The sequence below is a fragment of the Podarcis muralis genome, chromosome 6 (genome assembly GCF_964188315.1).
Source record: "Podarcis muralis chromosome 6, rPodMur119.hap1.1, whole genome shotgun sequence".
Classification (NCBI taxonomy): domain Eukaryota; kingdom Metazoa; phylum Chordata; class Lepidosauria; order Squamata; family Lacertidae; genus Podarcis; species Podarcis muralis.
In genome coordinates, this window is record NC_135660.1 from 51,780,075 (window position 1) to 51,803,438 (window position 23,364).

The window sequence follows — 23,364 nt, forward strand, 5'->3', positions numbered from 1 at the left end:
GAGCTTAGGGGAAGCTGTTTCAAACCACACTTGTTCCTGCATGCTGTTTCCATATCCTTCCAAGTCAGCGCCATTCCTGTAGCACAGGACAGTATAGTGACTGATAACAAGAGAGTACTCTGTTGTGTGTATTTTGCAAAGGGTGCTTCTATAGCTGTAGTTGCAACTTCTGCTGCAAAGTCACTTAAGAGTACAGGATTTGGTCGTATACAAATTCAGACTGCTTGACTTAACTTACAGATAAATGTTTGTGCTTTAAACAGATTTTCACTTGCGAAAACAGAACGTCCGTCTCTGTTCCCCCTGTGGAACAGATGGGGGCACAGGGAGAGAAGATGAAGAAGCCCTATTTATTGCAGGAGCAGAATGCTGCTCAGAGTTTTGGATATAAGCCTGTTTTATTTTGTTATATAGTCCAGGGGTGGCCAACTCCCAAGAGACTGCGATCTACTCAGAGAGTTTAAAACTTGGCAGTTCAGGTTGAGCTTTTAGGGAGGAGGAAAGCCCCATTTTTTAGGGGTTCAGGTCAAAGTTGTTGAGCTTCTTTGGGGGGGAGCCAGTGATCTACCAGAGACGTCCAGTGATCTACCCATTGGACATGCCTGTACACTATCAAAATGCTTCTGAATGGTTCAAATTATAAATCAAATATCCTGTGATAACTATTCAAACATGTTTTTAAGCTTTTTCTAATGGAAACAGTACTAATGCGAATAATACATGGTTTCAGTAGAACCTTGAATAATATACCTCACCCATCAGACTGGATTGCCCTAGCCACTGTGGAAGTGAGATCTATGTCATAATGTGTGTATCTGAAGAAGTGTGCATGCACACAAAAGCTCATACCAATAACAAACTTAGTTGTTTAGCCGCCCTGAGCCCAGCTTCGGCTGGGGAGGGCGGGATATAAATAAAATTTATTATTATTATTATTATTAGTTGGTCTCTAAGGTGCTACTGGAGGGAATTTTATTTTGTTTCGACCACGGCAGACCAACACAGCTACCTGTAACTAGAACTATGTCATAATGGTTGCATTTGTTTCAATACATCTGAAAATGCTGTAGTCTGCATATTGTTTTTCTATCAGACTAAACTTCAGAAACATCCCTTCAAGTGGCGTCGGTATAACTTGGGTCAGGAGATGGTTAACTTTATTATTTTAAAATGAAAATTAATACTGAATCTGAAGTACTTTATGACTGAAGCTTTAATTTCATGGTAAAATGAATTTCAAAATGTTTTTTATATACCCACAAGCATTAGACAATATGCCATAGCTGTTTCACAAAAAGAGCATCATTGCGGAAATTCTCTTCTGAACACATTGCACTGCAATTTTATACCTGTAGGCCCACATCCATATGAAGATTTGTCAGTTTTTGCATGTGAAAAAGACATTGGTCCTGTCACTTTGATACATGTTTCTGGACGGAGGAGAAAGGCTCTGTAGTGTGCAGCTACAAAGGGATGTGCTCTTGGACTCAGGTTAAACCCACACAAAATGAAATATAGGCCCTAAGCAACTTTCCAAGGTTGCATTGCCAGTTTCAGGATATGTGAGACTGAAACATTCCCCCCACAAAAATCAAAATACTGTGAAGTTTAGGTCTGCAATGCCAAAGTGCATTTAAGGAATTTATACTAATTTGATGTTGTAGATTTTTATCTATGCAGCTTTGCAACAGAATGGATCCTGATAGGCAGCCTACAATACTTTCAATCCCCTGCACTTGTTGAGGCCCCCCAAATGCAGGAGAAATTTAGCATGCTACCTAGAATGTATCATTGAATCCTCTGTGCGGATGTGAAAGATGTTCCTTAGCTAACAAGTCAATGGAAAGGAACAGTGAAAGCAGTCTATACCACTAGCCCATCAAGCTCAGTAGTGTCTACAGCGAGTAGAAGTGACTCTCAAGGGCTTTAGGCAGGTGCCTTTCCAACTCTATCCGGAGACGTCAGGGAGTAAAGATGGGGCCATCTGCAGACAAAGCATGTTCTCTATCACTGAGTTGTTTTCCAGGGCATCACTGAAAGGATTCACTTGAAGATAAAAACTTTGGATGTCAATCCTCTACAACATGGATAAGATAATATTTGCAGATAAGTACTGAAAATATCCTATAAATATAACAGCTTGCAACAGAGAAACTGAGAAGTTATTTTAAAAAATTTATTAAAGCTTGTTTTCATGATAAAATCATGTCTGACAATCATCTTGGGCAGACTTTCTATAAATATGTGCAAGTGTCAAGTAGTTACATACCACTACATCAAGATATCCTTGCTTTCAGTGGCATTTTTTATTTTCAGCTATGTACAGTAAAGCACAGAAGCAAAGAATATAATAGGAATGTATTAATACAGCTTGCCTCTCAAGATCAGTGTTTGTTATAATTATGTTTTCCCTTGCTACCATACAATTATTTTGCCACCATTCTCACGCAACATTTAGAATATTGCACTACATTTAATTTATTATACAATCATCATAGCAGAGTATTGATACCAAACTTTTCATGCCCGTTTCATTAACTGATAAACTATAAGGTATTATTTTGAAAAAACCTAATGCCTATATTATTTTTGTAGCTGTTTTCTCAAATGAGCAAGTGTTTCAAGGCAGTACCTGGACTCAAGCGAAAAACTAATGGAGAATTATTCCAAACCACCTCAGTTGGTAAGCAACCCAGAAAATAAATTGAGAGATAAAATTCATTAAACACAATGTTGAACTCTTTTGGAGGGGTTTATTTTTTGGAAGTATCTAGTATAAGTTATGAAGCAAATTTTTTAAAAGAGCAGAACTGTACCCTTTTTTACTAGTATGGATTGTATTCTAATTTAATATTCGGCTCAGTTATGTTTTTTTAAAAGCAAAAGGTTATTCTTAAGGCCAAAAAGATGTGAAGAGGTTGTTATCACTCCTATACAAACTGAAAAGCAGATTCAACATAATAGGATATCTGATTGCTTGTCTGTCAAAATAAGAGGCTTTAGGTGTGCTAGCTTTGCCAGTTTCTACAGGTGTTTGTATATATAGCACAGGGCCTAAAATAATGATATGGAAAACAAAGCCTTATGACACATAAATGTCAACCCCCCCAAATATATTTCTTAGCAGACCAGCTGAGGCTTTTAAAAAAGAAATTTAAAAAAGGTCCCCAATTTCTGTTGGGCCCAGGAACCAGTAAGGAAACTCACATGCTATATTAAAAAGCTGGGTATCTAACTAGCATTTTTCTGTTCACGATATTTTAGCATTTCATTTACCCTTTAAACATTAACACACAAAAGTCATACATTTTGTGGAAAAATCAATGCTTAGGTAAACAGAAAAAGCTACAACTCAACTTAAAAATAGGTCTTTATGCATTATAATATTACAGTGATATGTTCTATAAGGCTTCCACCTATTTTTACATTAACATATCTTTTGCTGGTACATTTCCAAGAAATTGCTATACAATATTGGTACAGCTTATGATCAGGCGAAATTGAATGTTTGTGGTCTTTAAGGAAGGAGAGAGGGGGAGATGAGCACCTACTGATAATTATTTGAGCTTTGAACTAGACATGTTTTAGAATTCTCTCCCAGCTTACAATTCTGCTAAACCCATAAAGGAAAAAGGTATTCAAGTGTCAATTAAGCTTCAAAAATCTGTGACTGAAAAAAATTATGGAAAGTAAGCATCATGATATGTAGTAACACCTTTACTAAATAACTGAAAATAAAGCCTGTGTTGGCTATGATGCATGATTGGCAAAAAAACAAAACACCCCTGCTCTGAAATAAATCAAAGAGCCAAATAATGAGACACAATCAAAATCTTCAGAACCTGGTCCCCATGGCTGTAAATTTCAGCATGCAGTTAAAAATCAAAACATTAAACTTAATAATGGAACGGAACAAAAAATAAAACAACTGTATTAGCATGAAACTTTAGAAAAAGTTCAAATAAATTAATCTTCCAGTATAAACTTCCAAAATGTTCTTTAAACACAAATTGGACCAGCTATGTCAACAAAAAACAAGAAAGGGGAACTGTACTTGTAAAGAAAACTCTAACTATACTATTACAGAGATTTAAAAAAACACCTGTGGAAAAGCAGCTTGTATACATTTTACCAGTGTTTAATTACATTTTAATGTATCTGGTGTGGTTTTGATTAAGTGCAAAGTATTTTCCCAGTTTATCATTCTCAAGGCCAAATGTGCAACATCAATCTACTAAGTCATCAGATCTTTCAAGCTCTCCTTCTTTTAGTAGTTGTTCGAGTACTGGCTCCATTACTAGAGCACTTTCAACTTCATTATCCATTTCTTCGTCTTCATATTTATCCTCTTTTCTGGATTCCAGGTCTAAAGCTTCTATATCTTCAATGCCTGCTCTGTAGTGAATCATAAGGAGTGTTAGGGCTTGCAGTCGTTCACCTGATTTAGCCAATGCAGTAGACAATAGCATTTTTTTCCTTGTATCTGTTGTTTCTTTCTTTTCTCTTATTAAAGAATTGTTATTTTCCAGTTCCTGGTCTATTTCATACTGTAGTTTTTCCAACATAACCTCTAATTTTAGGATTCTTTCTTCTGTAGGCAAACCTCTATAAAGGTCTCGACCAATTTCTTTAACAGCAATGTAGACACTATCATCTAATCCACCTTCTTTTCTTGCTAACTTTATCCCTGTACTTGCTTGCTTGGAAGGGCTACTTGGACCACCAGTTTCTGTGTCGCTACCTTCATTATCGGAACCATGTGGCGTGTGCTTTGGCGAAGGTTCTACTACATCAGCCCCTGGCTCACTAACACGAACTTTAGGAACTTGACGAAGATTTAACAACCGGGAGCTAGTGTTGATGATATGTCTTGTTAAACCTGTTGTTCTGTTTGCAGTTTTCAATTCTGTATCGGCACGAGATGCTGGTACGCTTAGAGAATCAGGGCTATCAAATTTAAAAGTGCGAAGGTCTCGTTCAAGCCGTCTTGTGGCTCCTAAACAAAATGGGCTTTCCGTTAGACATTTTTCTTGACATTTTTTGTGACAAACGTATGCACAAACAACACACTGTGATGCTGCTTTAGTCCAAACTTTTTTTTTGCAGTAATCACACCAAGTTGGATTCTGAAACTGGGTGTCCTGAAAATTATGCTTGTTTTCAGTGTAGATAATCTGTCCAAAATAAGGATCCTCTTTGGGAAGAATGGGAGCAGATTCATCTTCTGAAATATTTTCTTTTTCTTTTTCCAGGAGAAAACTGGAGTCTTCTGGTTCACCCTCTTTTAAATATTTAAAATGTATAGTAATATCACCGTAACAAAAATTTTCATTGAAACCTTTGTGAGAAATCAAATTACGCAATGCAGTTCTAGTTACTGAAGCTTTAGGTGCAGGAGGATTTAATCTAAATTGTCTAATGAATTCCATGGAGGATGTAGCTATACAATCTAAAGCTATTTCTTCAAGTTTTATGCTTTCATATCCTAAACAGAGAAGCCCACCTAATTTGAAAGGATCCCTACACCAAACAGCAACATTTAGGTACTTGTGCTCTTTTTCTACTTCAAATATGTAGGAAGAGGTCTTTGTCCTTGTCCATTTACCTAATCGTTTGCGATAAGGAATTTCTGGTGTTTCCCATGAATTATGGTTTTCTGTAGCTGATCTAGAACTTTGTGAAGATTCTGAAGGTTCTTTTACTGTTTCTAATTTGTTTGTAACTGCTTTGTTTGTAACTGCTTTGGGACTCTGTAATGATTCTGAAGCGTCCTTCATTAATTCTAGTTTGTTTGCAGCTGGTTTGTTTGTAACTGCTTTAACATTCAGTGTGGAATCGGAAGGCTCCTTAACTGCTTCTGGTTTATTTACAACTAATTTGGATCCTGTAGGTTCTTCTTCTATATCAGTATTTTTTGTTAGCTTTGCTGAATTTTTATCTCCATTACTTGCAGGAAGTGGCTGCTTCTCTGGTTTCTCAGCAGATAAGTCACCAGTTTCTAGTGTATTTTGAACTTCATTAGGAAGTGGTGTGATTTTAAACTGTGGCCTGGGTGGGACAGGAGGTTTACTTGTCTGTTTGTTTGTTTGGTGGGTTGCATCCATATTTTCAGAATTTTTTTGTACCACTTGTTTGGCTGCCTCTCTGAAAAGTGCCTTTCCAGTTGCCTGAGGACTTCCAAAATGTCCCTTGCGGCTTGGTAGCGGTGATACAGTTCCAGGTGGTTTTGCTGTAGATGACACTGTGGTATGCTTGGGACTGGTTGAAGAATCATCTCCGGGTTCATATGACTTTAATTCATTTGCCAAATCCTCAAATTGTAAATCTAGTTCTTTGTTTTCTAGATCTACTGATGTCTCCTCATCTGGAAACACTGAGTTTACAAATGGTGCAAGACTATCTTGCGGTACTGAATTCTGTTGGTTATAGCCAACAGGCCTCTCATAATGTACGATGACTCTGTCACCAGCCTGTCTGATGAGCTTTAGCACTTGTATTGTTGATGTAATTTTCACTCCTGTCAAAAAAGAGAAAAAAATCCAAGAATCAACCGTAATGAAAAAAATATATATAGCTGACTTTATAAAACATTCATGCCCTGTTTCAATGAGGACAATGGTCATACCAAACACCAGATTCTGCTGACTGGGAACTGTGTGCACAGAAAGGGTCCGACACATGGAGATCTTGGCAGCACTTTGAGCGGAATATCTTGTTTCCATGATGAACAAGACAATCAGATTTGACAGCATACATGTGAAATGGAACTCTGGCCCCTCCTAGTGGTAGGGTGATAGGCACCTGAATTCAGCTCCTTATTGATCCTAAAGGGAATTGGTACCATCAAACATGGCAGTGTGAAACACTTGGTTCAGTAGCTAACCATGTAAACCATTCCTGATTCAAGGAAGAAGACACAAGCTATTAACACAAACCAGAGCCATGGAGAATATTTTCACTTTTGTCACTCCAACTGATGATGAAGAAATAAATATGAACTTACAAAGATAGAAATAAGTTGCTAATATACCAGAATACCACATATAGAAAAATGTTCAGGAATCTGTTTTGTGAATTCCGAATTACTGGATATTGTTGCACAAGAACCCAAAATACTTCCTCACTTTCGGAATGGCTGGTGCCTAATCATGTAATATGGGCCAAATTATTTATATATTTTTCAGGTCTCTAGGTAAGGATTTATCAATAATTATTGTTGCATCAGCCCATAGTGCCTGCAAAAACCATGATCCATGTTTAGGTGCAGCTGGAATCTACACACAGGCAATAGCCAGGGAAGTGAAACTGCGAAGCAACAGCTGCTGGGAAAAACCACCCTGTAGTTCTGCCAGGTAAGAAACATTGTGATACCATCTAGAAGATTTTAACAAAAGGTGGTTTCAGATGAACCCCATTCACATTTAAAATATTGAAGAGGGTGATGTGCTATACCTCTAATGTACCTTCCAACCTTCTAGAATGGTGCTGGGGGGCTGCAGTAAAAGCTGCCTTCCCCGCCCCCCTGCCACATGAGTGAAGTCTAGGTTCAAGGTCACCCTTTGCCAAATGCACATTTGAATGTGCATTTTCCACACATACTCTAGCAGCTGCATCACACTGGTACACTACATACCAGGAACAGTGTCAGTGCCTTTTGGTTTTGATCTGCAGGCACTGGGGTAGGTAAATTTATCTTTCCAACATAGCAATTCCACGAGTCCATCAAGGAGGGATTGGGACTGAAATTAGCGCACCCTCAGATTCCAAAGTTCTATTGGGAGTGAAGTGGCAGGGCAGAAGAAAGGAAGGGAGCAGTGCCCCCCCATCCTTCCTTCTGGTTCCTCCACCTTTTTTATGATCCCTCCCCTGCTGTTTTTGAATGGTGGGGGGCAGGCAAGAAATGTCATGTCCAGGACTAGCATAGTTTGTTCCATACTTCAGTTGTGAGCTGGAGAATGGGAGGGCTTCCTCTGGCACATCTTCCTTGCCCCCCTTATGTCTCTACTGACCAGGGGTGCCACTTGAATAAAATATTGGGAGGGCCCAGGTAAGTTCCACCCCACATAATCACATGATGCAGTGCACGCACACCATTTGAATGGCAAAGCCCCCTCGGCCCCTCTAGGAGCTGGCTCCTATACTACTGACATCTGCAATGCAAGGGTGCTGTAGTTTCATAATGGTTAGGAGACAGCTCACAAGATCAATATCACTCACCCAAGAGTGGGCCTCTCTCTTTTTCTCTACCCTGGAAAGAGATTCTCTAAATATCCTCTAAGATCCCATCTCAGGGATCATAGGATTGAAGTGTAAATAAACTTTTAAAAAAATTGTATTCATGAAAAAGAAAAACACAATTGCACGTAAACAAAGAAATGTCTAATGAGTGGAGACACCATGTCTGTCTTTGAGTAGGAACAATTTAAATGTGTTTATATTGATCTTCAGATGCTTTCAGTGCAATTATGGAAGTCAGGTGTTAAGGAAGCTTTAAATCCACAGTAATGCATTACAGCAAGTACTTTCAGAGCAAGTGCAACCTAACTGTTAACAGCAAGAGGCACAAAAACATAGTTTTGGATTAGAACAAACTGTAGGTGTAAGCTAGAACCACAGAACTGAAAAAGATTTTACTGTGTCTGTTTTTCCAAGGGTAGGTAAAATTAACATCTTAGGGCTGACAGGATTGGAACCTCATACACAGGCAGGCTTGGAACTGGGAAGAGGTTTTATGATGTCAAAACAAAACAAAAACCTGAGGGAAAGAAAGCCAAGAAGAGTTTGTATTTGATATCCTGCTTTTATCACTACCCTAAGGAGTCTCAAAGCGGCCAACAATCTCCTTTTCCCTTCCTCCCCCACAACAAACACTCTGTGGAGTGAGTGAGGTTGAGAGAGAGAAGAGTGACTAGCCCAAGGTCACCCAGCAGCTGCATGTGGGACGCGAACCCGGTTCACCAGATTACGAGTCCACCTCTCTTAACCACTACAGCACACTGGCTCTAGGAGGGTGAAGCAGCAGGACAAAGTATGGATTGAAATGAGCCCAAAGAAAATGTAGAGAGAGAGTAGGGCTTGAGGAAAAGGACAGTTACAACTGGAAAAGAAAGCAAGAAGAGGTTATAAATAAACCTCAGGTCACTTAAGTACGGGACAGGAGTGAACAACAACAACAACAACAACAACAACAATATGCTACGTGTGGAAGAAGGGACTAGTACAGTATTAGGGAAGCTGGTCCAGAGAGGATAGCTAAAGATGGATCTGACATACAGTTTTATCCAAGTTGTTTTACTACTTACCTCCAATAGCTATAAGCCTATCCCCTCTCTGAAGATCAGCAGCTGCTGCAGCTGAGTTCGGTGTGATAGTTTCAATGACAACATGCCCTGTTTCACCTTCCTTAACTTGTATTTGGCGCAGAGTGAGTCCAACACTTTGTGAATTTCCTTTTATTAGTTCTGCCTGGGAAGAAAGAAATTGTAAAATTGTAAAATGAAATGACATTTAATCTGGTATCTAATAAAGATTTAATGCATAAGGTTGCTATGTTTTCTCTAGACAAATCTGTCTCACAAAATGTGGTATGTTTAAAACAGGGTTGATCAATAATGAACAATGTCATTTTCTATCCATGTTTGCAAAAATGAATGCTTTTTATCAAATAAAGTTGAATATAAACATGTTACGTGAACTATAGCATACTCCAACTCAGCAGAACACTATGTGATCCATGACTTTAATCAAGCCAGTTAACAGAAAAAGAAAACCAAATTAAGATCAGCTCTACAGATATCATATGCTGTATTCAAAACCATGTGGCAAACAATTTGCTTCTTCCAGTACAAGTAGTGCTCAGGGTCTCAAGCAGAAGTTAATCTGAAATGCTGCAAATCAACATATTTTGCATTCAAAAATCTTATTTTACTAAAGATGAAGTGATTTGAAATCATAGAGCATTTATTGCTGTAGGTGTAGGGGATAAACTAAGCTCAAACTATTTCCCATTTCCTTTTTTCAAAAAACATATGGGCATCAGGGAAATACATCTGTCTCCCTTCTCAGAGGAACATTAAGTTTTTTCCAGGTACAGTCTGAAGCAAACAAAAAGCCTGCAAAACCAGGGGCAGAAAAACTTATACATTTATGGTGGACACTGACAGGTGGGAACACCCAGGTTAACTTATTTAAGATAAATCACTTAGAAGTGTACCTGCACATTTTGCTTCAGAAACTACTTTTCTAGGACTACTTTTTAAAAAATAAATAAATAAAAGCTCAGTGTCTGGGCATGCCAATGAAGGCATTTGTGGGTATGATGGCACCTGGCAGCCCCCAACAGACATCTAAAACTGATTTATTAACAATATGAAACACATACCAATAAAACAGCAGCTGCAAAATGAGGCTCTCTCAACAGAAGTTATAGAAGTCATATAGCTGGAAGGGACCCCGAGAAATCATCTAGTCCAACACCCTGCAATGAGGAATCCTGCCCACAGCTGTCCTTGGGTGGACCTGAACCACTAACCTTCTGGTTAAAAGCCAGATGCACTGACCCGTTCAGCCACCTGGCACCACCACCCCTCCCCAAAGGCTTGGGCAAAAAGGTACATATTTTTTCCTGCTGACAAAACAAAAAAACATGCTGGAGTGTGACACCTCAGAGGGGAGTTCATTCAACAGGTGCAGAGCCCCCACAAGGAAAAACCTTTCATGGGCCCCTACACAATGGACCTCATTAAGTGCAGTTATTACCCAGATTCCTCTAAGCAAGGGTTACAACTCCTTACTGTGGTCGTGTGGCTGCAATGGTGGCTTTTGCAGAGATCTTGGGAGAGTTCTGCGAGATCCTGCTGGAAGCTGCCATTGCATGACCCTAGTAAGCAGAGCTTTGGCAGGGGTAGAAGGGTGGGGGACACCTCAGGCAACACAAGGGGACAGGCCGTCCCTGGCATATGTTTCGCATGCAGAGGGGTCAATCCCTGCCATCTAGTAAAGGAAAGCAATTAGTAGAGCTAGAAAAGTTAACTGCCTGAGAAGTTGGAGAGCCACTGACAGTTTGAGTAATACAGGGCTAGATGGACCAACGTCTGACAACTTCATATGTACAAATGCTCATATTTTCCCAACTTAGAAAACATTCTCTACTGTTAGAATATGTGATTTATATAAAAGGGGGCTTTTCTGGGCATACTTGTAATAGCTTATGTTTACCTTCGAATTGCAAAGCAGTAATTTTTCAGAACACTCAGAAATAACCAGTTTCTGTGACATGCAAGACGCAATCTCTTTAGCGATTAGCATGAATTGCCCAGGTATTCCAAGCAATGACAATTATGGAAGCAGCAGATACAAACAACTACAACAGGGCAACTAGCATTTAGGAGGACAGTGTCTGCACCATGTAAAAAGGAAGCCATTGGTTTTACATGCAATTCTGTTCCTCTTCTAAAGAAAGCAATTTAGAAAAAGATGCTAGTGTAACTCATGCTGAATGGTTATTACTCATTGACTTTTAGTTCTTGCTAAATGCAGTTGTGATGTTCTCTCTGTCCTGAAAAAATGGAAAACAATTGATTTTTCATATTTCAATTCTGACAGCCACTGATAGAAAAGATTCCTCTAATATAGCACTTGAGCATGGATCAGTTATTGCAAAATGTTGCACAATCTCACATTAACTGACTCATAAAGTCAATTTTCAAATATTGCAAGAAGAGCTGGGGGGGGGGGGGAGAATCAAGAGGGTTTGGGGGCCAGAAATGAGTCCCAATCTCTCCACACCATCAGCACTGCTTTTAGAAATCGCAGTTGACTTGGCAGAATAGCTGTGATTAAAATGTCTATTCTTCCAAATTTTTCATGTTTTTTCCAGGTTTTGCCCATCCATATTTCCTCCTCTTTTCTTAAAAAAATGGCAATGACAGCTAATTCTATTTCTATGAATAGAAATTCTAATTCTATTCATCTAGTGGGAAAATATAGAATAAATTATAAAACATTATTTAGGCATAGATGTAAGGGAGGTCTCAGAATGCCCAATCTAGAAATTATGCAGCATTTCAAATTAAATCTCTGATCCCCTTGATTAGGGGACAATATGACATTCAATTGGTGCAGACCAAGGCCCCTCCCTCTTCACCATCAGTAAGGGCATTTCATTTCCAAAAACTGTCCCAGGCTGAGTAGAGCAAGATTCAAAACTATTTCGCTTTTCAGTGCATAGCTCTAGCACAAGGTGCAAGCTAGCTCTTCTGTAAGCAGAATATACTTAACATAAAAAGAACATCTTAGGATTGCACCCCTTGTCTATGGTTTCCTAAGTACCAATAGTCTCTTCTGCTTTTCCATTTCTTTTTCCTGAGCTATAAAATGTTTCTACCTCTTTGTGTTTATTTCCCCCCAAGGACTATTGTTCAACATTACACTGTGCTGTATTTTTCACTTTTCAACAGCAGCTGACTAAACCAAATTTCAGTGCATCTCAGGGAAGCAGAATGACCCCAACAGTGCCATGTGCTGTGTGTCAGGAGTGCTTTCATCTGCTTCCCTGTAACTGCTTTTGTTTGAAAAACCATCTAGGATTTTTTTACCCCAATATTATAATTCTTAAGCTGAAACTAAGATAATGACATAGGTAATTTGGGGGGAGGGGGATGTTTTACTATCCCAAGTGAAATTCTAATATGCATCTGGGTAGTAAAATGTTCCAAAACAAAAGCAATGTGTTTTCTATCAGAAGAAGGGCACTTATCTGCTTCCTTGGGTTGATTTTTGTTTTAAAAACTGTGTGGTACATTTGTTACTCCAATATACTAACAGTGGCTGAGACAGAAAAAGCACCTCAGTGGCAGAAATCAATAGATTTCACAGGTTTTTGTTGTTGTTGACAGAAATAAAACTTAAAGGTTGAAATTTGGGAGCACCCTAGGTAGGTGACAACTGTGCAGATGATGATATATCAAGAGGGACTACTTAGGTGTAAAGAAAAGTATCGGTGGGGGAAATTTTAACCACAATTGGAGGGAAGAAGGTTTTTAAATAAACTAATTGTTTTACTGGCAATTTTATACTATAATTATCATTTTATTTAAATTTTATTGTGAACTGCTTTGAGCACAATGTATTTGTGAAACATATCAGTATTATTTGCACAGTATATCATGACTATTATTCCTCTGCATGCAGTAATTTGACATTTCATCTCTATATATGCAGCTGAAAACTGTCTGTGCTTTTAATACTTTTTAAAAAATGATCTTTTCTGTGAGCCTTTCAAAGAGTAGAATGTTCAGGAAATTCTGCAAGTCCTAGAGACAGAAAGAGTGCTACATTTTTGCCCTTTTTGTTCCTATTTGCAAACAAAGGGATCTATGTTACCTTATCATTTTAAGATCACTCAGTTCTGTCAATTACCATAATACATCAATAAGGCAGTTTTATTTCCTACTGAGGAAATTTGTTAGCTTTCAAATGTCAGCAGAAAATCATGAAGAGTAAACCTCTGTTTTCATCACTGAACTCTGGTGGCTCATATCCTTTGACCTATATACTTTAATATCCTCTAAACACGAGTGTGGTAAAATAATTAAAAGTGAAAAGATTCTACAGTATGATGGCATTTAAATGATTTGATAGCTTGGAAAAGTAAAGATGGAATTATGTTCCTATGCCATTAAATCAACCAATATTGTTTTGAGTTTTATTGTACAAAAATAGGTTTAATTTATGGATTTGTTTAAATGCCACTTTCCCTTCAAGGATGATTAAATGCTTTAGCACAGAAGTAAAAATAAGGAAACAGCAATGTAAAGAAAACAAACATTTTTGGACAATCATATGCCCTAACACCTACCACTTGACAGGGGCAGAGAACAGACCCAACACTGGCCTGATTTGCACAATAACAGTAAACAATGGTTTAATAAAGCACAAGTTGTCCCACAGAAGTTCAAACAAACTATGGCTTGTTTCTCCAAAGTTTGATATGTTTCTCTTTTGCCTTGTGCCTTTCTGGTTTGGTAAGCACATGATATGGGGTGGCTGAACAAACCATGGCTAAGGAGGTGTTGGAGGTCTACAGGTTAACACAAAGTCATAGTTAAACAAAGGTTCACAAGTCAACAATAAGCTTCTGATCATGTTTTTTGACATAAAAAAATCTCACTAGTGTACAGGGTTCACACATAATAAATAATTTCTTAGCATATGTGAACCAGACCACATCAGTGTACTTCAAAAACCCTTTGGTAGGAAGAAATATGACTGGAAATGTCACTTAGTTTGTAACACAATTGGCCAGATTCAACTAAATAGCTGCGCTAGCAGAAGCCAACACAAGATGTCTGGCTGGTACAACAAGGCTTTCCCTTGACTCCTTCCTCTGTGTGCCCCATCAGCTATAGGGGGTCAGGAGAGTCCCCAGAACTGCATGTGGCAGGAGGACAGGAGAGATCATTCTATCATGTAAGTCATGCTAAGGTGATAGCTATGCCAGCACAATAATTCTTGTGCTGGCATAACTAACTCTTTTTAGTGCTATTTTGAATTCCACCCAGGGTATTTTTCTTTAATGCTTTCAGTAGGTTATCTCTTGTGCCTTCCCCCTCTTCCTCCCCATAATTCATATCTGGGCTTAAGCCTTTATTAAATTTTGAACATTCTCTCCTAAAAGATCATACACTCCCTTTGCCAGGTATATGGAAGATGGCCAATGTAAAGCCAAGTTTTAAATACACCCAGAGAAGATCCAGAAAACTCAGATCTGTCAATCTAGTTTCTGTCTCAGAAATACAAACTGGAAGAAACCGCCTATTAACAATTAAACATTCAGAAAGCATCAGTTTAGCATGTTTAAAAGGGAAGTCATTCCTCAGTAGCTTTCTGGAGTATCACCAAATATGAAGATAAGGACAGCCTGGTGAAATGAATTCCAAACCTTTTAGAAAGGAATCCCCTATCAAAGGCTTCTAAAAAATATGGTTATCATGCAGTAAGAAGGAAGATCCTCTTATATAGACTGGCAACGAGCTAGAAGGAAACAAGCAAAAGTAGGAGTAAATGGCCGTATTTTATTCTTTTATATAAAGGAAGATTAAAAGAGTAGGCTCTCCTCCAAGAACTGAGATCATTACTATCATAGAACATCTTTCTAGTAACAATGAGAGGAAATGCTCGGTAAGGCAATATATTCGTTGCTTGTTACTGAGCTTATCCCAATCATAGAATCATAGAATCATAGAGTTGGAAGAGACCACAAGGGCCATCGAGTCCAACCCCCTGCCAAGCAGGAAACCAAGCAGGAAGCCAAGCAATAACTTGCAAAAATATGTTTTTGGGCAGAAGAGAGGCTGGTTTGCACATAACGTTAAACCATAGCTTAGAACTACATACATGAACTAGAATAAGCTTGAGCAAAGTCTTGGCCTCATGTACTCTCTCACCCCCCCCCCACCTCACCCTGTACAGCTGGGAATAGAACTGGCATGTTTACATTCAATTTCCATGAATCCTGGCTTCTTATTACACACAAATCAGGGGCAATTGTTTAAGGTTAAATTAAACAAGTCAGATTCACAATCCATGGTTTGAAGTTGGCTTGTTCTGAAACTTAAAAAGAGTTTGTTTTATGCCATAACTAACAAGCCAGAAATTTGAAGTCTACATGCCAGAAGTCCTTCTCTTGGTCATATGGGAGGAGGTGAGGTAGCATATTAATCTGAGGCTTCACTCTGCTCATTCTAGTTTGTTCATATAGTCATAAAACATGTTTAATGTGTCCAAAGAGAAACAACAACAACAACAACAACAACAACAAGAACAAGAACAACAACAACAACAACTAGTATTGCTAGTGCTATGACATCAGCACTTGGCTTCAGAAGGAACAGATTCTAAACATGGCTGCAGTAGCTATGAACCAGAACACCAAGAATGACAATTGGCCCTTGAACCATTTCAACTTTGCCTCTCTTTTAGATATGAACTTGCAGGGCCAAGGACAGATGACTGTTTTGCAACCTTTCCATGGACTACCTGAATGGAGTGTGCAGACCATATTTTGAGAAACTCTGGTTTGAACACAAGCCAGGACTCCCAAGTAAATCACACACATACATAGACACAATATTAACTAGATTACGCTGGAACCTTGTAACCAGGCAATATATTCTGTACAATATATCACATATGCTTTAGAAAGTCATTTGAAACTAAGCACATTACCTGGAAACCACCATGTTTAGTTGGGTCAAGAAAACAAACATTGTTATCACTCTTACAAACAGGCCATATTGTTTACACAAATAATTAGCTTTCATGCTGAGTCCACCTTTATAGCTGAAATCACTTGTCACTGTAAATCAGTTTCAAATGAGAAACATGGCTGTCTGCAAGTAATACTGAAAACTCTGCCTTGTGTCCAATATTTATATAAGCAACAGAACAGATTACCATGTGAATACAAAATGGATTGTCAGCACAGTGCATCTGTGAAAAATAAATACTCCTCTTTGTTTCTTTTAGGATTTGTAGCTGCTTAAAGAAAATAAACCAAGTTAAGTTTATACCCTAGGATAACATATGCCTTTACAAAACATGTGTTACAGTGCACTGAACCATCATTAACACCTAAGCCATCCAAACATTAATTAATTAATTAATTAATTAATTAATAATAGTAAACCTACTGTTTCAAGAACAGAGTTAAGAAAGGGGAAACTGTAACATAAAATAGGACTGGGAACACCTTGACTTTTCCTCATCCAAAGTAGCCAAGTTCAGCTAAAAAAACCACACCTTGGTGCATTCACAGTATGTACAAAATTGTGTCCTTTATTTATTGGAAGGATCTTGGAGGGAAAGGACAGATATCATATGACTGCAGACATTATTATTATAATAATAATATGCACATCAGGGTAATGCTTGCAACTGTTGCCAGGAAAGGGAAGATAGAGGAAAGCTATTTCAACAGAATATAACAACTTTAAATCAAGGCAGTTACTAAGTAAGCCAAATAGTTAATGCTCGACATGAGAAAGCAGACAGCTTTCCATTTTACATGCAATATGGATTACAGAAAGTTATGCAAGTCTCAAAATTATCCCCCATTGTATTTTCAAATGCTAAGTTTTACAAGACTTGGTATTTTCATAAAAAGTGACATTTTCAAAAATGGAAGGTTTTTTATTTGTTTTTTGCCTTAATCTCAGTTCTTTCCTTTGACAGGATTAAAGACTGAAATGGCAGACTTCAGTAAGCTCACTAAAATACTATTACTGAGAGACATTTGACTGAGTCGATTTACACTATTATTTCACAACTACTTCAAGTTTACCAAGTAGTTGAAAAAATGGCATTTTATTAGAGTATGTATCATGCCACACCTACTGCAATTTCTTGCAATGGGGGGAAAAAAAAAACCTAAAAGAGGACCCAATAAGGTTATATATTTTGATATGTTTATTACATTGGGTGTCATGAAAGTCCAGCTCAAGCCAACAACAGAGTTCCTTGTAGTCATCTACCAGTGAAGTAGCAGCATAATGTACCCCAGTTGTCTTCTCTAGCCATTAATGCTAATAACCCTCTAGGAATGCCATCAATTTTGGTACCCTCCAGTGTTGGCCATTTACTGGATGACATCAATTCAACCATATGATTAAGTTGGCTTGTTTTATAATAGCTATTTAAATTCAGAATGCCGCATCTGCCAACCAATAGGTAGAGAGATATAGTAAGACTGTTTTCTTTAACCCAGTTGGCACATAATGCTAAACTATGTTTCAGCATTATGAGAGAAAGCAGTATGAGGAGCTTGTGCACTCCTTCCTCCTCCTCCTCTAAAGTGACCAACTGAAGATCAGAAGCATCTACTTCTGTTTAAGATTAGCTACAGTTTGGCTTTGTTGAAACCCTAAAACGTGACTAACCTTAACTATGTTTAGCATAAGCAAGTCAGCTGCATAACCCAGGGTTCAAAGATGGCTTGTTTCTACTAACCATAGTTAAGGCCAGTGCTTTTTTTCAGGGGGGGACGTAAGGGTATGCAGTACTGGCACCTCTCTTTTTTGGTTAAAAAGTGTGGCACTTACTCTAACAACTTCATGGTGAGTACTGGCACCTATTTTTATGGGGACGACGACAGTGGTTAAGGCTAAGCATGACCAATTGCATTTAGTCTACAATGGAAGCAAAACCATCTCTTCAGAGCAGTGCGAGAAAGGAGAGCAGATAGCAGGCAAACCCAAGGTTTACTATGGTTCATTCTGTTAATGTTAAAACATGGTTTGGTATTCAATGAAAATGCAGTCTTTGTTAATCGGGAGACTCAACAATTTGTTTGTTTGGAAAAAAGACTAACACTAGTTTAATTTTCCAGGTTTCAGTTTTAACAAATAGTTTGTTCAATGTCACTTAATGGAGAACATCTAAAGTCTAAAGGAAAGTCCTGCCTTACTTCATATCCAACTACTGATTAAAATCAATCTAGTAATGGAAAATGGAAAATTTTCCAACCACAACAACTACTGTATATTCCATAGCCAACAACATATGAAAAGGGTTGTAGCTTGGTTATAGGTTATGGGCATTGCATGGGAAAGGTCCAAGGCTCAGTTCCTGTCATCTCTAGGTAGGGTTAGGCAAGACTCTGGTCTGAAACCCTGTAGCTGCTGCCCATCAGTGTAAATACCAAGCTAGATAACTTGGTGTAAGGCAGCTTCATAGGTTCACTTACCATATTAATCTCAACTTTGAACTGGATAAATAAATCCAGAAACCCCATATGTAGCGACCTCTCATGTACAATATTTTATCTGAAGTATTTAACTTTTGCAGAGTTACATAATAGTATTGATTCTACATGCAGTTTCACTATTACCATGCCCAAACTATCTCAACAGCATCCATGTGCAACCACAACTATTTCCCATTAATACGTTTGTACATTTGGTTTCTCCATGTAATGGTTTATTTGCAATGCTAGCATATTAGGGGCAATGTGGAAAATTGCAGCCCATGCACCATATAAATTTGCTTGAAACAGATCCATCTTCCATTGTAAGTGACATTTGAAGTAATGCACTGGACAGGTTTAATAACCTAGAATCTTTGTTCAAAATCAATTATACACCAATATGTAAAGGGACATGATTTGATTAAAGTCTCACTATTTTTAGTCATTGTACATCAAGCTGTCTAATTTATCCTCATTGCTTACATAACAAAAGTATGAAAGCAAGACCTAAGGTGGGTATTTTGCAACTGGAAATAATTATAGAGGATAATTTATAGTAAGAAAAAACTGTTTTGTCAACTGCCCATGAACAAATTTAGCTCTTTCTGTAAACTTGCAAAACAAGAAATTGTTTGAAAATATCCAGACTTATGACATTTGAGGTCCCTATACTGTGATTTAGTTTCTAGGTCACAAAGGACCATTATTCACATGCTAATCCATTACAATTCATTTATTTCAGTGGGATCAATTTCTACATAAGTGTTTATAGGTGTACATTTAAAAAAATAGCAGTGGTATGGGGAAATCAGAATATTTCTCATTACAATGGAGGTTGTAAGGATTGAACCAAGGATCTTTGATTTACAAAGCATGTGCTCTGCCATGGAGCTATGTCACCTATCCTCACCATTCAAATATTACTTTTGCATGGAAGGGCTGTGGCTTCATCTGATCCTGTGGATACTCTGTGTAAGATATCCTACCTCTCTCTACAGTGTTGTCACTGGCTTTGCCACCACAGATAAGGCTCCTTCTTGTGTTGCCACCCTTGTAGCACACAAAGAAGGGGCCTCAGATGATGATCACTGGGTCTTGGTCAGTTCATATGGGGAGAGGCGTTCCTTCAGGTATTGCAATCCTGGCCCAAGAATTGACAGGGGAGATTTCCATTGGGATCTACAGAAATCTCTCTCAAAGAATGTGGGGAGCGGTGTAGGTGAGTGTGTGAGAAATAGATCCTGCCCTTAATATTTTGATACACTGTATTCATAGTATTATTTCAGTGCTATTTATTTAAACAAAATTTTTGATGTAATTGGGTAAAAGGTTACATAGCTACTTCATGTGCATATTCTTAAAGGTGGAGGGGTTTCCTATTGGTTTTATCTCATGAACTTCTTAGAGACAAGAAGTGAGTACTTTGTATTCAATTGTGCTTGCTTGTCAAGTTATTAAGTGAAATGAGGGGAAATATGAGCCATCACATAAAAATAATATAAAATAGCATATATATAATTTACCGTCTTGATAAAAGATCTTTCTTTTTCTTCCCAAACTTTTTCACCCAATTCAAATGTGCAATGAATAGATACTTCTCTCTCATAGGATCCAAAAATAAGTAATCTGCAACACAAGAATATCAGTAGCATTAACACAAACATATATTTTAAGCCATCATTCATTGTTTGTAATTGGTTTAACATTTGCCCTTATTAAGGAACCCCTTAAAATATTAAATAACTTGAATGTATAGCTAAGCCCACATGATTCTACTTGACAAATGTAGCACAAGTAACATCAGAAGTTTTATAAAGCACTTGCCCCCTCTAGTGGGAAAGGAGGATACATGAACTTGTTCGGATGCAGTTTCTCAATTTCTCAAAAACATAACATGCACACTGAAGTACAGTGGTGCCTCGCAAGACGAAATTAATTCGTTCCGCAAGTCTCTTCGTCTTGCGGTTTTTTCGTCTTGCGATGCACGGTTTCCCATAGGAATGCATTGAAAATCAATTAATGCGTTCCTAGGGAAACCGCCTTCAGACCAGGTCCGGGGACAGACTGTCCCCGGACCTCTTCTGAAGGCTGGGGGGGGGGGGACAAGGGCTTTTCTTCCCACCCCCAGCATTTTTAAAAACCCTGGGACAGCGGAGGACTTCTCCGCTGTCCGGGCGATCTTAAAATGCTGGCGGGCGGCATTTTAAAATCGCCCCGGGACAGCGGAGGACTTCTCCGCTGTCCGGGGCGATTTAAAAGCCCCTGGGAAGGCAGGCAGGGGGGACAAAGACTTTCGCCCCCCGCCCGCCTTCAGAAGGTGTTCCCGCCCCCCCCCCGGCTTCGCAGCAGCGCTACGAAGCCCGGCGGCTGGGGCAGGTGTTCCCGCCCCCCCCCCCCGCTTCGGAGCAGCGTTCCGAAGCGGGGTGGCTGGGGCAGGTGTTCCCGCCCCCTGCCCGGCTTCGCAGCAGCGCTACGAAGCCCGGCGGCTGGGGCAGGTGTTCCCGCCCCCCCCACCCCGCTTCGGAGCAGCGTTCCGAAGCGGGGTGGCTGGGGCAGGTGTTCCCGCCCCCCGCCCGGCTTCGCAGCAGCGCTACGAAGCCCGGCGGCTGGGGCAGGTGTTCCCGCCCCCCCACCCCGCTTCGGAGCAGCGTTCCGAAGCGGGGTGGCTGGGGCAGGTGTTCCCGCCCCCCGCCCGGCTTCGCAGCAGCGCTACGAAGCCCGGCGGCTGCGGCAGGTGTTCCCGCCCCCCCCCGCTTCGGAGCAGCGTTCCGAAGCGGGGTGGCTGGGGCAGGTGTTCCCGCCCCCCCACCCCGCTTTGGAGCACCGGGAGAAGCGATCTCCCCGCAGCCCCTTGCTTCAAAAGAGGTCCGGGGGCAGACCTCTTTTGAAGCAAGGGGCGGTGGGGAGAAGCGATCTCCCCGCCGCCCCTTGCTTCAAAAGTGAAGACCCGCTGTCCCCGGGGCAAGCTTCGTTTTGCGAAGCAAGCCCATAGGGAAATTCGTCTTGCGAGGCAACTCGAAAACGAAAAAACCTTTCGTTTTGCGAGTTTTTCGTCTCGCGAGGCGTTCGTCTTGCGGGGTACCACTGTAGGCAGAAAGTTGAATCTTGCACTATTACTACATATGTAACAGTGATAAAGAATGAAGAAAATTGATCATATTTTAATTGATCAATTTTGTATTAACAGCCTAGTACTCAAGACATGCATGCATCCATATTCTGGCATGCACACCTAACACCATCACAGAAGAGGTGTGATAGGAAGAAAAAATAATGATAATATTTAAAAGCCGGCCCAGGATCTACCAGATCCCAAGTAAGTCTAACTACCATATCACAACAGCATCATGCACAGTCTGCAGCCTAGAGCTGGCAAAAGGATCAGGCCCAATAGTCCTTCTCAATCCCATTGCCATGAGCTGCTGGGCTGTAGCTCTGCAAGGACTCATCAGCAAGGAGGACGGATTTGTCTTGCACACTAAAATATTAAAATACCAGCGGATAAAATGTAATTCATATACTGCTGTCTGCTATTTTGATGTTATACTTTACATTACTCTGTCAAGTGAATGATCTGTATTTCATCTGCTTGACAGCTCCTATCATCAGTTCTGTTTTTAGAATCTTTCAACAATTAAAACCTTGCAGATATCAGAGGCAGGGAGCTATTAGTATTATAAACTTGATGTTGTAAGTGCAACTGTCAACAAGTACCGTATTTTTTGCCCTATAAGACGCACTTTTCCCCCTCCAAAAATGAAGGGGAAATGTGTGTGCGTCCTATGGGGCGAATGCAGGCTTTCACTGAAGCCTGGAGAGCGAGGGGGGTCGGTGCGCACCGACCCCTCTCGCTCTCCAGGCTTCAGGAAGCTATCCGCTAGCCGTGGGAGACGCAGCTCTCCCACAGCTAGCGGAGACCTTGTCAGCACCCAGAAGCTTGGGGTGCGCTGAGCTCCGCACGCCCCAAGCTTCGGGATTAGCGCAGCGGTCCGCTAGCCGTGGGAGAGCCGCGCGAAGTCGTGGGGCTCTCCCCTGGTTAGCGGAGACCTTGCCCGCACCCAGAAGCTTGGGGCGCGCTGAGCTCCGCACGCCCCAAGCTTCGGGATTAGCGCAGCGGTCCGCTAGCCTGTGGGAGAGCCGCGCGAAGTCGCGGGGCTCTCCCCTGGCTAGCGGAGACCTTGCCAGGACCCAGAAGCTTGGGGCGCGCGGAGCTCCGCACGCCCCAAGCTTCGGGATTAGCGCAGTGCTCCGCTAGCCCTGGGAGAGCTGCGCGGCTCTCCCATGGCTAGCGGAGACCTTGCCAGCACCCAGAAGCTTGGGGGCGCTGAGCTCCGCACGCCCCAAGCTTCGGGTTTAGCACAGCGCACCTGGGGGGGAAATAAAATTTTTTTTCCTTTATTTCCCCCCCAAAAAACTAGGTGCGTCCTATGGGCCGGTGCGTCCTATGCGGCGAAAAATACGGTACTCTGAATATTTGTTCTGTTATAGAACCCACTAAACAAAGCTGTGCTCATAACAAAAAGCTAATCATCCCCGGCCTCCAAATCAACCAGCCTTAGATTTCAGTAGACCAGATCAGTAATTGCAATTGTCATGAGTTTTAAGGGTTGACAATACATTTT

At 40.2% G+C, this 23,364-nt stretch overlaps 1 protein-coding gene across 1 annotated transcript in view; it reads right to left on the reverse strand.

The window, feature by feature from the left end:
- Positions 1–2,162: 2,162 nt before the first annotated feature.
- Positions 2,163–23,364, reverse strand: part of PDZD8 (PDZ domain containing 8) — a 40,182-nt gene continuing 18,980 nt past the window's right edge. The window contains exons 4-6 of the mRNA XM_077930279.1: positions 20,266–20,368; positions 9,303–9,465; positions 2,163–6,517 (exon numbers count right to left, since the gene is read on the reverse strand). Coding sequence (XP_077786405.1) covers positions 4,227–6,517; positions 9,303–9,465; positions 20,266–20,368 — 2,557 coding nt within the window. The 3' untranslated portion in view covers positions 2,163–4,226. The remainder of the gene's footprint in view (positions 6,518–9,302; positions 9,466–20,265; positions 20,369–23,364) is intronic.